We start from the raw sequence: 15,881 nt of genomic DNA, 5'->3' as shown, positions 1-15,881 counted from the left end.
CTGCATTTTGTCGTCCTTTTGTCATCACGAAACACAGCATGTTGCGTTAAGTACCGCATAGTTCCATTGTCATCACTCTGATCAGGTACTTCCTCTGAAAAACCTTTCTCTACATATTCGTTGATCGCTGCTTTATAAGCCTTAGTTTTCACAGGGTCTTGCTGTGGTCTTGCTTTCAACACTTTCCAGGCGTCTCAAAGCTTGTGCATAATTACTTTCTAGCTTTGGAGGATCTCTTTTCCATGGTAGTCGCACCTCATAGTTATGTCCATCAAGGTTCAATCCTCTATTGAAGTCAGCTACAGCACGTACTTCCTCTTGTGACATAACAGGCTCCTCGATCTCTGCAATACCAATTGATTCCAGTTCCCAGAATCTTTTCAATGTTTCGCTGACTCCACTGTTTTCTACAACCGTCAGCATGACAATCCAGCCGAGGCAAGACTCCACAGCAACAAGAGACTCACTGGAACTACCTCTCTTACAGACTCCAGTTACAAATGAGTAGTAGTGGTCTGCACCAATAAGAACATCTACTTCAACGGAACCACGAGGATAACTATCTGCAAGAGTTAAGCCTTGAAGATGAGAGTTCTTATGGAAGTCCACCTGTACTGGCCCGAGAGGATTACAAATTTTGGAAATAGAAAGGGCCTCTATCTTTCAAAAACAAAATGAACCCGGGCCCGGGTCAAACATTTAAAACCAGAAGATCACTCGCTTCTACCGCCGATGAATATATCGGTCGAGCCTAGAATTAAATTGGCGCAAAAGCGAGATGTCATAAGGTCACATTCACATTACTGCTGAGAAAATCAACACCAAGAAACTAAAAACATTACTCTCGAGACCAACTATTTTCTTGGAAGAAAACGTATCACACAGCAGTATAGAGATTCAAATGTAAAGCCTCATAGGGCAAAAACCATTGCTAAATGAACACTACAGGAACCGCCTAAAAGAGGCGTCCATTCAAAAATGTACTCAAGCGAGCAAAATTCTGACAAAGGCAACAGAAACCAGACCAAGTACAAGGGAATCGTGTCGGCCTGTCAACCCTTTTTAACTCTTTCTAAGTTTGCCCTTTGATTGACAGTTACGACGAACTTCGCAAATCGCCTGTCAAACGTTTTGTGAAATGCATTGTAAATAAAAGTCACAATTGGACATTCCTTCTGCTTGAATTTGTTTTCTTTACCTTCTTGTTTGCGTGAATTTTTTTTCTTTTTTCTTGGCATTTTCCCTTGCATGAATTTTTTTTTGGTTTTTTCCCCATCCCCTACCCCCCCCCCCCCTCTTCACTTTTCTAATGGTCTGTCCCTTGGTACGCTCAAATGAACCTTATTTAATTTTCACTAAGCGTCTGCATAGTGTTCCTTGTTCACTTGAAGATGACTTCCTCTAGTGTTGTGGATAAGTCCGTTAAATTAATGTCAACAATAACAAAAGTCCTTCCCAGGACTACACTCACCTGGCAACAATTTACTCCATTCCATTATTACTACAATTAACTGTTTTCTGCCGCCTTCAACACGGTTCCTATCTTACAGTATATACCTAGCGAATTTAACTGATGAATCTTAGATTTGAGTTGGTTTGTTACTGCTCTTTCAGCGAGCTAATACGGCTTAATACAAATTTAACCATTGTTTCGAGGTAATTAAAGCTGCTGCGCAATGAATCATAAGTTTTCAATAATCTCAAGAACCTCTGGTAAATTCAAAATAGTCAAATTCATTTAGCTCCCACCATCTTTTATTGAAAAATTGTCCCTACCCTTCCTTTTTTGCCTTCCATAGTCAAAGAATATATTTGCAGCTAATCGAGTTGCAATGACATCATGTATGTTTTCATTCAATGTGAATATGAAATAACTTACTAAGCTTTATCGACCGACTGTTACCTTACAATAAGGTGCGCATGCCTACTAGATCAAACCCAAGTTTTTGTCGTTCCAAAACCTCCTAACTTTCTTAGTTAAAAGCCTACAGTTTAACCTGATTCTGGGTGGATGGAACCATAAATACTAACACCATTTACGGGAAATAGAAGGATACATCAAACATGGCGATCATGCTCCTGTGAATAAGAGAAACCAAAAGTAATTAGGGAATTGCTTTGGTTTTGCATTACTTCACTCAGTGATTGGTTCAAAGTTGTCGCGCCACTTTTTCAACCAATCAGTAAAACCAAATGCAATCGTGGCTCGCACGTGCACATTTTCCCGCGCTTTGTGTCGGCTACTTGCAATTACTTCGACTTTTCATTGATTTACTGGATTGTCTCCGACCTTTTTGATTGGCCAAAGTAATCACTTTGGTTTTGGTTTTACGAAACTCAATTGAAATTCGCTCTATCTCGCTTTTTTAGCTTTACCCTAACAGACTGAAATCTCAGTCCTTTCGTCAATGGATTATAGTGCTATAATGCAAAAAATAAACATATAATTTGGCAGCCAAGTTAAATGAAATCAAATGAATTAAATTTTTTTAAATTTTCTGACGAAGTCATAAATAGATTGAGCAAATGTAGGCCGGCCAATAGTCCCAGGATTCTGAAGGGCCATTTCCGAGTTGCTGTTTGTCTCGGTTTCGAAGTGAGTCTTGGTGCTCAACTATTGAAAGGGAAATGAGTATGATTTGCATGAAAATACGCAACTCATTCCCACTTGAATGCTTGCGCACCAGGATTCGCTTTGAAACTGAGGCATCCAGCAACTTGGAACGCTAAGACTATTTTTACTTCCACTCGTCACAGAATTACCAATTATCCAATTATCCATTGAAGTTAACTCATTAAGGATTTTAGGGAGATCTTTTTTCCTCTATTCTTCACGGAATATCGTTTTGCAACGTTAAAAGACACGAAAGTATCATATGTCATGCACTCACAAGATCAGAAAAACTTATATTTTCAAGACCTCCTGTAAAAGCCACTAGTATGTCGTTCATGTCGGTGCCCAAAGCATCTGTTGTATATTGTGGTTGTTAATGTACTGCATATTCACTGATAATGGCTCGACTCACAAGCACTCACACAACCTGTGTCGTACCAGTATACTTATGCCCCTAGAAACAAATTACAGAGTTTATTGTTGGAATGTATGGAAATATTACCTGCAAGCCTCCAGACTAAATAAGTTAGAATTCATAACTGAAAGAAAAGAAAACAAAAAACGAACAAAAATGTATGCTTACCCTATCCCTGGAAATTCTACAAACGGGAATAGGTTGATGATCTTATGTGAATGAGGCAACCAATATGTTAATTACGTTTAATTCTCCCCCTCAGTGCTGTATTCAGTACCATACCAGCCAACGGTGTAAAGCTTTTCGACCGGGAGCTGCAGCTACGAGTACCGTAATCCTGGTTGCACGGCAAAATGAGTTAGTGCCTTTTGAAATAACTAGCATGAAATCGCCATTGTTTCAGTGGCCTAGTGGTTGAGGTTAAGGCAGTCGATGGGTAATCTGAACATCCAAGTCCAATCCCTGGTTGTCTTTTTCATTTTTTTTTTATTACAATGTGCTCATTTCTGGTCCGTACTTATCTATACATCCCTACTTAAAGGGTATGAGCCCATACCAAAAGAGAGAGGCTATCATTAAATTCCAATGACCTTTTGAGCTTATTTGCTACAGCTCTCAACCCCTCTAAAGAAACTAACTTAACTCCTTGCACTTTAAGTGCCGCTTATACTAGAACAACTTTCATACAAAAAAAAACAGAATGTAAACAAAAATGCAAAACACTTAATTGCCTTATCGAAATAAAACAAACGAGCTCGAATTTTCATTGGCTTAGCGAAGGCTGATGCAAACAACGTCATCTCTCCGAAAGCCATCGGCATTACCCCTTGACGTCATTTGAAATTCAGTAATGTGATTGGGCAATCGAACTGTTACTGCCCTTATTAGGAGTTTCCTTGGCGGGAATAAGGGGAAGCTTTGTTTTAATCTTGCCGAACATTTGTCCGTGAAACAAGTTGCGAACACTTTTCCAAGGTCATACGAAAGTCGCTTTATAGAAAAATTGTTAGTAAATGGCGACAACGTTAATTAATATCCCGGAACAGTTCGCATAAAAGCATTCGTATATCTACATTAGTTTATGGAATCGCAGTAGCTTGGACTGATGGAATACCGCAAGTCTTGCTGTTAGGAAATCGGACAAAACGGGAATCGACGTTTGCCGTTGTCGTGGGCTCAGACTAACAAAAAGTCGTTGAACGAAACATTGAAATGTGTGGTATATACTGTATAGTATAATCCACAGGACTTTGAATGGCTATATAGGGATTAAACACAAACCTGAGAACAATTGGGCTTAAACGTGTACTAATTAAGCAAATTCATTGTCCTACTTACCAGTAACAAAAGCCTGACTAAGGATTTCTTGTAACTCGTATTGATCAATTTCTCCGTCCTGTTTAAAACATGCAACGATGGAGTCAATGCCCACCACTCTGGCAATCGGCTACTTGTAAACGTTTTAATTCCATGAACCGAGCGCTAAGTAAATTCGTAACTTCTAGATTCCAGTAGTTTGGTCTCTTACTTGACCACCCTTGTAATTTAGTATATTTACTGCAAGAAGGGAAAATAAACTAAACTACGTGCACCAGCGAATCCCAGATGGTTTTATGAACGCATATTTTCCTTGAGACACAATTTGACCAAAAGGGATAAGGATAAAAGATATGGCGGTGATTAGAGCGAGTTTCAATCGAGTGTCGTAAAACCAAAACCAAAGTAATTACTTTGGCCAATCAAAAAGAACGAAGACAATCCAGTACACCAATCAAAACTCGAAGTAATTACACGTTGCGGACACAAAGCGCGGGAAAATGTGCACGCGCGAGCCACGATTGGTTTGGTTTCACTTGTGATTGGTTGAAAAAGTGGCGCGAGAACTTTGTACCAATCACCGAGTGTAAAGCAAAACCAAAGCAATTCGCTAGTTACTTTCGACACTCAATTGTAAACCGCTCTAAATGTCAATCCAATCCAAACCCAATGTCTTTCCTTTTCAGTGTCAAGCTAAGTCCTAGCATATCGTTGCGACCGCATGGCAAGGGCATGAGGTCGCAAACCGTGGAATTACATTGCTTAACATGTCTTGAACATTTAAATTTTACAAGGACATCTACACTCATACAGATTCCCCCACTGGTGGGGCAGATATCACATCTGGTCCAGCTTCGGACAAACCTTCCGAACACTAACCTCTCCTGCAAACTTTTGAAATGTCTTCCAAAAGTTTTTATCAATGTCTTCAGCATCATTTGACGAAACGGTAGGCTAAAAAGGTAAATTGCAAAGAATAAGCAAACCAATTGACAAAAATGATAATTTAGATCAACACGTTTATTTATCGGGATCATAGGCGCCTTGGAACTAACAGGATATTGACAACAAAACTACTGATTAACTCCGAGCACAGTTTTTGAAGCCGCTGTTAGCACAAGTACGTCTCATGAAATACTGTATGGTCCTTGACTACAACATACTTGCTGACGAGTCTTTGGATGAAAAATGATACTGCCATTTGTTGACCAAGATAACAACGAAGAGGTACCAGAAGCCCATCAGTACTTATTTTTAAATTAGATGAAACCGAAAAGAGAGCTTTCCATCGTGCAAGAATTTGTTCTTCGTTAGTAAAATGTTTGTGTTCATGTCGGCCAAGAGACATACCTTAGGAGGTCTCATTATTTTCGTTTCCACGTCAACTTCCCTGAAAAAAGTAAAAGTTTGGAAAGAGGATTTGACTGAAAATGTTGGGGAGTAGCAGACTCTCTTTCCATTTTGTTTTTCTTTTTCAATTGGAGACCCTTAGATTAACGTACGAGTAGACAACTCTATACCTAAATTTCACTTTCACGTTTAAAAATCAATCACAGACTGATTGACATAGTTGTTTGAGCATCGGACTACCGTGATTGGAATCGCAGGCTTCAACCCGAACCGACATCACATGGGTCTTGAAATAAGTAAGAAAAAGGAGCTGCCATTTCAATCATGAAAAGGGTTGAACTCTCAAATCTCGGATAAAGGCTATAAACCGAAGGGCCACGTCTCACGACTCTTGTTAAAACTCGGTGGCACGTTAAAGAGGCCACGACAAGTTCCGAAAGGGTAAGGAATGGAGTTCCTGGTGTTGTAGACTGGTCTCTGCGGGACATAATGTAATTGGGGCCTTGTACTGTTGTGTGTGACCCCACACATGTCGTGCAACTTAAATAAATCGCGAAAAAAAGAAAAAAAAGAAATACAATTAACAAAGTTATCAAAACACAGATCAAAAAATAATGCTAGAGTTTCTTAACCAAGAAACGTGTTAGTGCACTTGACGCTTTTTTTTGTCGTGTATAAGGTTAGATAGGTCGAAAACTTCAAAGGCTTCTTTCATAGATAATATGAGACCAACTATGAAAGGAGAGTGTGAAGATCATTTCTCTCGTTCTTCTATAACCCGCAATTCAATAAGGCAATAGTGGACTTTTTCCGTGTTTAAATAACCTCATCTAAACAACCAGGTGATCTGTTGACGCAAGTCGGAGGACTGGGGAGAAAAATTTTAACGCCGTATCCCACAACCGCGCGCGACCCTATTTTCGAATTCAACATGGCAGAGGCGCGGTTAGATCTCGTCGGGTCTACTTGAATGTTCATTCAGTAACAGGAAATCTGGTCGACACGGAATGATCTGTGGAGTTTTGGCGATGGAATACTGCAGGGCGTTTGGAAACAACACCTAAGGCCGCACGCAGTTGTGGGATACGGCGTTAAAATTTTTCTTCCTATCCTCCAAATTACGTCACCAGATCAACTGGAAGAAGAGGAGCTGGGAGAATTCGAGACAGTTATGCAAAGCCGAGACGCAGTTGATATTATCTCCTCGGGTTTTTAATAACTTATGTATTGCCTTTTGCCCGCCATTTTCAACCTAACAACACTAGTAGTAGGACAGTAACACTAAAAACATCTTGCGTAGACCGATACGACCCGAAATAGACAATTTTCTTATGATAACTTCCAGTGAATTCTAGGCAGTTCCTGTCCTTCGTGGGAGTTTGGAATTGCAACTTTGTCCGTTTGCCCTTCAAAGGAATGGGACAACCCACGATTCACTAGGAACTTATTTTTAGCGTAGTCTTTTGGAAAAAAAATATCAGCCGTTGTGAGATCCAAAGTATAGGCCTGGTAATTGAAGGCTTCGAATCCATTACCTCCCACCAAAGACACTGGGTTATAATTTATGACTATCACTTACCGTGCTTCGTGTGGCTTCTCCGAAAACATCCGGAGAAGGAATTCGGCCTCCTGTCGCGGGTAAAAAGTGGATGGAATTATAACGTATTCTCCCTGTGGTAGAGAATACCGACAGCTGATTTCTCTAAGCTTCGTGAATGAGTTGGTCATGACCAGAGCTTTAGTAGTCTCGAAAAATCTCCTGTCAAAGCGATTTTGGTCGTCTTTCATGTTATCTGGAACCTAGGATGGAACAAGGATTTACATAAAGACTTTTTCGTATGGAGTATGATTCGACTAACTTGTAAATGCGACACCATAAGAACGAGTCATCACCATCATCATTGTCGTTATCGTTATCGTTGACGTTATCGTTACGACCATTTGCAATGCGCGTCAATACTCAAGAACAGTAAAGAAAAATAGGGAGGAGAGTTAAGATGTTGAAAGCGTGTTTCAGTCTGCTGGACGACTGAGTTTTTTCCGTCCGTCATCTCGGTGGCACTAACAAATTTCTTTTATCACCTTATAGATTGCGAATCCAATGGGCGGTTTGTCGTTTGCAGGGGTTCTTTTTCGATCAATGCGCATTAGAGAAACCACAATGGAGCAGTGATCTTCATCATCGTCCTCATCTGGATCCTGTAGATGAATCCTGCAGAGAAATTGGATAAAAAACACGGAAGATTAAATATTAATGATAGAGTCTGTTCAGTGATGTGATGTACTCCACGTCACGTTAGGAACAACCTTCCATACAGAACCCGTACCCGCAGTGCGCGCGGCAGTCAAAACTGTGCTATCCTGTCAATCATTTGCCCCTTCACTGGAAACGGTGCATTTCTGACGTTTTTGTCGATCTACCCTATCGAAAGGACGACACCAAAGTCTTTTTTCGCGAAGTTAGCGCAAATAAATACATTATCAATACAATTTCGATGGTCTTCTTATGCTTGATTCGAAAATACCAAACTGAATTCGTCTGAAAATAGTTGGAAAAAGCACAAATAACAGTCAAAGCAGAACAGCTGTCGTTCAAATCGCCGCTCCCCCGGCAACCAATGTATGGGCGCCAAAGTTTGTTGACATAGACGTTGCCACAAAATCGTTGAAATGGTTTTCTGGACTGGTCCTTTAACTACGAACGTCGGATAGCACGGTTTTTCCCGCTCGCTGAATTCTGATTGGTCAATTTAAATTACAGTAGCTGTCACAGTATGCACGGATGTTAATGGTGGAATGACGTTTTCCAGAAAAAGATGCAAAAAAAAAACAAAACAAACAAACAAACAAACAAATAAATGCACAACAAAGACAAGAGAAATAAACAAAAAGCTAAAAAAGAGCCATATGTATATAAAGGGACAATTTTGTATCCGACACATCGCTTAAATGCCGTTAATTCCTACCAACTAGAAGCACAATATTCAAATACCATTTTGTTCATACCGAAAACACAACAAATTAAAAAAACAAACACGATCAAAGAACATTGCGTGTGTTCTTAATCCGGATTTACTTTTCATTGGTCAACTCACAAACGAAGGCGCCGGGTAATCATAACGCAAGGGCAATAGCTGCAGCTGGTGATAAGCGCGGAGAAACGCAAGCCAGAAAGTTACAAATGGTTTTGCTTTTGCTGTTGCATCTGAGTCAACGAAATTGTTGCGAGAGGTTTTTAGCCAATCACTAGGCATGCGCACAGTAGTTTCAGTTGGACCAAAAGCAAAGGCACTCAATTGAAAGTAGTTCCATGAAATATCCAAGGAAATGAATTGAACATTTGTGAACCCAGTCCCTCAGCACGTACGTAGAAAAAAACATATTACCTAGCAGTGCACACACCTTATTTGAGGATTTATATGGAAGGTGTCGATAAAATTTCTGCATCCACCAGCTGAAGCATCTGTTTGCCAGCGGCCTTTTTCTCGTCGTATCTTCCACGATTTCCTCTCATCTGGTTCCAAGATACTGTCTGCTGTTAGCATGCAGATTTCTATGCGCGTAAAATTGGTTTGGAAATCTTCCATAGTCATCCTAAGATGTATGATTTCGAAACTAAGTCTAAACTGAAGAGATGTAGTATAAAGAAAACTCGGAAAATTTATGTTGTTCCTGAATGGAGTGGAAGCTACGACCTCGGAGGACGCATATTCTACTTTTAGAGGGGCACTGACACGCTAAATTTGCTGATTTTAGCTCAGAACTGGATAAAAATCTAAATTAGCACTTTAATTTAGGTCGCACGAATGACATTCCTGAAAACCCACTGACAGCTCGGCGGTCGCGCGTACAATTAGTGCACAGCCTTCTTTGTGAAAGGTCCCGAGTTCGATTCCTTGCTTCGACTTCTTTCCATTCTGTGTAGCTTCAGGTAGCTTTAAATTCCCTTAAAACGGAGCACTGATGGAAAGAGTGGGGTAAAATGAGCACACCATCGGCTTCCTGGGAGAATACCCTTCAAAGGGTAAATGAACTTCCGACGTTAAAGGGGTGTAGGACAAAAAAAACTCGTTTGCAGCGAGATTTCACTGCATGAATGAGTTGGCTTATAAGGCCTTTGATTTTGAAAAGGAAAAGCCATTCATCACGGAAAGTGGGGAAGGAAACAAGTGTTCGTAGGTGTCCTCTTACGTAAACCTTGAAGACCGAAAGCGAAAGGCCGTGGTACAGCATGTGGACGTTTATGATGCCCTGAAAGCGGCAGGTCCAGAATTTTGGGCTAAGGATTCTAAGGTACAGGAAATGCTTAAAATGACATGGTCATAAACCTCATTTGCCACCCATCATGCAGCCGGCTATTAACCAGGTAACCACATCAAGTTACTGTTACCAAAATTCTCCGTCATCATCGAAGACAAGATTAAGCCTCTTTCTCTCCTCTGCTGATAAAAGATTCCACTCATCAGACCTAAAAAATTTGGAACGAAGATAAAATGCACCTTTTAGCTCTAACATCTATCCACGGCTATCATGACTGTTACTACTACTACTACTACTACTACTACTACTACTACTACTACTACTACTACTACTACTACTACTACTACTACTACTACTACTACTACTACTACTACTACTACTACTACTACTGCTACTACTACTACTACTAATACTACTACTAATAATAATAGTAACAGAACTTTATTTTCACAAGATAATGTCTAAAGCTGAGTAGCTTGTGGGATCGTGCCCAAATGAAATCAAATCAAATGAATACGGTTAAGGTAAAGGTTATATGGTCACTTATTGGAATAGCTTTGAAGCTTCTTTTCAACCAAGGGTGGTACCGCGAGGAATCATGTCAATTTTCCTGCTCGTGATAATTCAGCAGGATCGATAGTCTTTTACAGATAAAGGCTAGGGAAAACCGCTCAACATTTTCCTCAACATCCGTTCGATTTTTTTGAACAGCGAATTTGAAACCCTTTGCTTCCCTCTTTAACCGAGTTGTAACACGTTGAATCGATGTTGAATGAGTTTAAAAGCGTTTAAACTTTGCTTCAAGAACCATTCAACATTTCTTTCGTTGTAGCGAATGTTGAATAAAGTTGAAGCCGTTTGCCACCTTCTTTCCACATTGTTCGGTATGCGCGTGCGCACTAATTGGTCTCTCAATGACGTATCCATGTCGTATCCATAGTAACAATCGCGGGTTGAATACCAGGCCTCTGGGGGAGAGGGTGAAGCTTTGTTGAGTCAACTGTTGATGATGTGTTTAAACTGTTTGCCACCCTAGCAATAATCGTTCAACAAAATCAAACGGATGTTGAAGCAAATCACATGAAGCCATTTGCCCGGGCCTTAAGGATTTTTGCTTTCTAAACTCTTTAATAACCTAAATTCTAACTAAACGTCTCTCGGGTTCATTCAACCAACGAAACAAATTCATATTGAAATTATCCGCTTTTCAACCGTAACCATGATAACGGGATTGTTCATCCTCATAAAGGGTAAAGAAATCCCGGTGACCCTCGGATTCCAGGGGCCCGTTTCTCGAAAGTTCCAAAAACATTTCGGGCCCGGATAGCCATTTGTGAACCGGTCAGTGGCTTGTTTTGGAATGCCAATCTTTGAACATGTTTTCAAGGTAGCTAAAAGCAAACTGACTGTGAAATTTTACGTTTTTTGCAAACGTTGGCCGTGTAGCTCTTATATTTGAACAGACTTAACTGATTAGTGTATAATGTCTTCTCTTTCCTTGTATGGACCCATTTGCATTAGTAGGGCTAACACTCACATGGCTCATATGGGGTAGAAACGTAGCACTTCACATTACACTCTAATCAGTTATGGCTGTGAAATTTGACGACTTAAATCCTCTCCGTTCTTGAGATACTGCAGAGGGATTGTGACACCCGAAAATGGCCTGTAAAGTTTCGGGACCTTCGAGAAACGGGCCCCAGATCCCAGCCCGTGGAATTCGGGATCTCGGATAGTGGATCCCGGATCCCGAGTCTGTGGATTCCGGGTTCCCGATTCCTTCACATCTGGCGATAACGCAGTTGCTCTCCAGAGTTTCCAAAGGCATGCATTCTGTTTGCAATTAATTTCGGAAATCTTCACTGTGCATATTTCGTTTTTGTAAAACAATATTTTCTAAAATGATTGTCACCTGTCACTCCAAGGACCCCTCCATTCTGCGCTATTCCCATGGGGATTCCTCAAACGAATCAATTTTGCTTCCGGTATTCCCCTGAAGTAGGGCAAATTAACCTGTATTTAAAGAAAGAGACAAGGAAAGGACAATCAGATTACAATCCCAATTAATGTTCTTCGAAACCCTAGAAATGGGTGAGCCATTAACGAGAAAGTGCACTTTATAAGTCCACACGAACGACCTAACCATTTACACTTCACATACAGGTTTTGTTCGGTGCTAAAGTATTGCTTAACTTGGTATTTTGGAAGAACTTCGAATATCTCTAACATCTCTCTTCCCTCAGGCGTGGGTGCGCACATGTGTTCTCTCTGTTTGACGTTGGGCTTGCATTTGCGTTCGCACTAGCGGTAACCCTAAACAGAAGCGAAAAGCGTATGCAAGAAAACGGAAAAATATGCTTTATCTTGCACGTTCACACTTGATTTCTTTGTGCTTGTGACCGTGCCTACCTTTTACCTCTAACTGAAACAGATGAACAGACCACAAGAATTGTCTCATTACATTTTTAGGTATTGAAAATCCAGAGAGAAGGTTTTTTTAAAACGAAATTTATAGTTCAAATTGCAGCGTGAGACTAGTTGCTAGAAGGAAAGGTTCGTTTATACAGACGTTGGCCGTGTAGCACTTATATTTTAAACAGAGTTAACTGGAGAGAGTGCAGTGTAGCGTGAAGTGCTAGATTTCTATCCCATATGAACCATGTGAGCGTTAGCCCTACTGATGGAACTGGACCCACACAAGGACAGAGAAAAACTCTGACCAGGGTGGGAATAGAAATCATATGGGATAGAAATCTAGCACGTCACGCTACACTACACTCTCTCCAGTTAACTCTGTTTAAAATATAGTGCTACACGGCCAACGTTTGTATAAACGAACCTTTCCTTGTACTTGTACATGTTAATTGCCGTGACTTTAACATCCTCAGTCCCCACGGCCTGCTCCCGTCTGACCTTGTAGCTCAGTCGGTAGAGTGACGGAGATCTAACCCGAAGGTCGTGGGTTCATTTCCCACCCTGGTCGGAGTTTTTCTCTGTCCTTGTGTGGGTTCAGTTCCATCAGTAGGGCTAACGCTCACATGGTTCATATGGGATAGAAATCTAGCACTTCACGCTACACTACACTCTCTCCGGTTAACTCTAGTTGCTCGAAGCCTGGTTAGCGCTAACCGTTGGTTAAGAGGCATCGAAACCTATAGGTTTCCGTGGTATCTAGCGCTGCTTAGCGCTAACCATGCTTCGAGGAAACCGGGCAGTGCAGGGATTTTTTCATATTTAACATTCTTATTTTTTAAAAAACGAATAATCTTCATGTTCAAATATTTGTTTATCCCTCCTACTTGATTTAGTTTCTCTCCGCTAACTAAAAAAATCACTAATTAGTAGGTAGCCGCGGGGAATATTGTGTGTGTGTTGATGGTGAGTTGAGGGAAAATAAAAGTTATAGTTAGAATGTAAACTGAGGAAGAGAAATCCATAAGGCAAACTCTTAACCTCACAGTGCAGTTAGCAAAGCCAAACAAAGTCCGCGTGAAATTAAAACTTAATTTCAGAAACAGCCATATAGTACATGGACAAGAAAGTGGTTACACCTGAATGGACAAAAAAGATACAAAGATCAAGAAATTTCCTTACAATTCTTCAATTCAGCTAACGCATGAACGGTATTTTTCTTCTAGTAAGTGGTTATTTAATAGTAATACATGAGGCAGCAGTTAACCTAGCAACCTTTGTGGCTTTCCTAATGGATGTGGATGGAAGAAACCTACTTACAAGAATTCAAAGGGGTTCTCTCCACTATCTAAAACATTCACTAATTACTGGGTTGCCAACCCAGTCGGAATCTGTCTTTAATTTCGTCGTTTTTTACTGGGTTGCCAAACCCAGTCGGAATCTCGGTGCCATTTCGTGGGTTTTTTTGTTATTTTCCGTGTCGGGAAAAGTCTTGCCTGTCACTCCCCTGCTAAGTGGTGTCTTTATGCATAGAGCCTTCTGGGCGTATTGTCTTAGGATCGAGAGGGTAGTGGGAAATGCGTAGATTTCTCTGGTGGACACAGTAGAATGATTAACGTAACCGGCAATGGCGTCGAAAGTCATGTAACACGAGTGGCGTTTTAGTGGATTTTTAAGCAAAATATACCCTTATGGAGCTTAATAATGGAACGTCAATTGGATACTGAACAAGGAAGGCGCTTAAAAAAATATCTGGAATCTTAAAAGCGACGAGTAATGGACTTCGACAACAATCTGTCGCCCGTCGAGCCGTAATCAAAGTGAGATGTAGTTCTAATATTGTACGAGTGTGGTGTTTTGTACAACGCTGAAATCAAATGGAAAATTCTCTAGTAACTTATGGGTTTAACAAAACAGAGACTTGGATCTCTATTCAATTCTGCACAGTCTTCTGCTGACAATTGGAAATTTCACAAATTCCTGTTAGTCAAAAATTATTTGTAAGAAACTGAACTTGTTGCCCATTTTTTGCTTGATAATTCAAATAAAGCGTTTTTCAGTGAAGGGTTTGATGCTAAACACTCGAGGGAAATTTATTTACCGTGTTGCGTTTTTGACACGGAGTGTAATTTGACACGATTGAGTTTCTTGTCTTCACGCTCGTATTAAATGAAATAGGAAGGCTTTTTTGCCTCTTATAGCACATATGTTGTTTGTTTCAAAAAGCATTTCGCTGGAAAATGGTGGCTTTTATGAACTCATCATGTATAATATGCGAGCTTAACTGGATAGTTTTTATGGCAATAGTAAAGCATTTTCGTGTCAAAATATAAGGTGAGCGACTCTTTCTGTTGTGTCAACTTAATTAAATATACCATGGCTCGTAAGTTTGCATAAATTTGTCGTCTGCTGTAAACTTGATTTCCACACTCAAAATTACCTCCAGAACCTACTTTTTGCGTAAAATAAGCTTTTAGAATGATTTTCGTTTCTTCTGTGGTGATACTTGACGATTCGGGGACATTTTGTGAAGAAATATTTATAACGGGTCACACGCGCAACTTGCCCGATTATGCATATAACATCCACTTGGCCTTTTGACATCCCATTGAAAAAAACTCGTAAAGTATTCGCAGACCGGTCGCTTTCTCTGAAATTTGAAAGGATGATTGCTAACAAATATAGAAAGATTTTCACAATAACTAAAAATTCCTGTGTTAAGCATTAAAATTCGGCGAAGAGGTAATGCGACTAAATTTGTCGCGTGCGTTGCTATTTTTATGATTTGACTGTTGTGCAAATTTTGACAGATAATATTAAATTATGAAAAAAAAGCTAGGTAAAGGTAAAGGTACACCTTTTTTAACGTCGGAAGTTCCTTTACTCTCTAGAGAGTATTCTCCCAGGAAGCCAACGGATAGATCGTTAAAAAAATCCGATTATTTTTAGCTGTTATTTGAACATAAAAGATGCAACACTTGACGAGAAATAATATTTTTGCTAATACTATGTATTTTTCCCGGGAATCGGGTTGAAAATGAGTTACCAAATTTGCATACGTGCGTTGAAATGTGATACACGAGGAGAAAGGAATTTTATTTCTCTGACAAATGATTTTGTCATTGTAGTGCAAGATGAAATTTATTTGGGAAGCCAACAATATTCTTTTAACTTCCTGGTTAATCCAGTTTTATTGCTGCGACTTGCTAGTGCGAAGATTGTGTACATGAAACTCGCGCTTCTTCACGAATTTTGAGTGTCATGAAATTACATAATTTGCGTAGCAATATATCCCTTTTTTATTCTCTGACCCAAATACATTCAGATAGTAACAAACTTCATATTTACTTAACCATTTCTTCTGCTTTTGTGCTTGTCAGCATTGTGATTTGCGGTAATTCGCAAGAAGTCAAAATAGATACGTTTCTCAAGAACCCGACAAAGAAGGATTCCTGACCCGACAGAAGAAATCTAAATATTCAGTTAAATATTACAACAAAATTAACTAACCAC

At 40.0% G+C, this 15,881-nt stretch overlaps 1 protein-coding gene across 1 annotated transcript in view; it reads right to left on the bottom strand.

Annotated features, from left to right (window-relative positions):
- Positions 1-15,881, bottom strand: part of LOC137978401 (calpain-B-like) — a 53,356-nt gene that overhangs the window by 25,954 nt on the left and 11,521 nt on the right. The window contains exons 6-15 of the mRNA XM_068825298.1: positions 11,869-11,969; positions 10,087-10,164; positions 9,099-9,290; positions 7,779-7,908; positions 7,276-7,496; positions 5,697-5,736; positions 5,226-5,300; positions 4,368-4,425; positions 3,117-3,153; positions 2,058-2,079 (exon numbers count right to left, since the gene is read on the bottom strand). Coding sequence (XP_068681399.1) covers positions 2,058-2,079; positions 3,117-3,153; positions 4,368-4,425; positions 5,226-5,300; positions 5,697-5,736; positions 7,276-7,496; positions 7,779-7,908; positions 9,099-9,290; positions 10,087-10,164; positions 11,869-11,969 — 954 coding nt within the window. The remainder of the gene's footprint in view (positions 1-2,057; positions 2,080-3,116; positions 3,154-4,367; positions 4,426-5,225; positions 5,301-5,696; positions 5,737-7,275; positions 7,497-7,778; positions 7,909-9,098; positions 9,291-10,086; positions 10,165-11,868; positions 11,970-15,881) is intronic.

Source organism: Montipora foliosa, chromosome 12 (assembly GCF_036669935.1).
Source record: "Montipora foliosa isolate CH-2021 chromosome 12, ASM3666993v2, whole genome shotgun sequence".
Taxonomy (NCBI): Eukaryota; Metazoa; Cnidaria; class Anthozoa; order Scleractinia; family Acroporidae; genus Montipora; species Montipora foliosa.
This window is presented reverse-complemented; position numbering and strand designations above follow the sequence as displayed.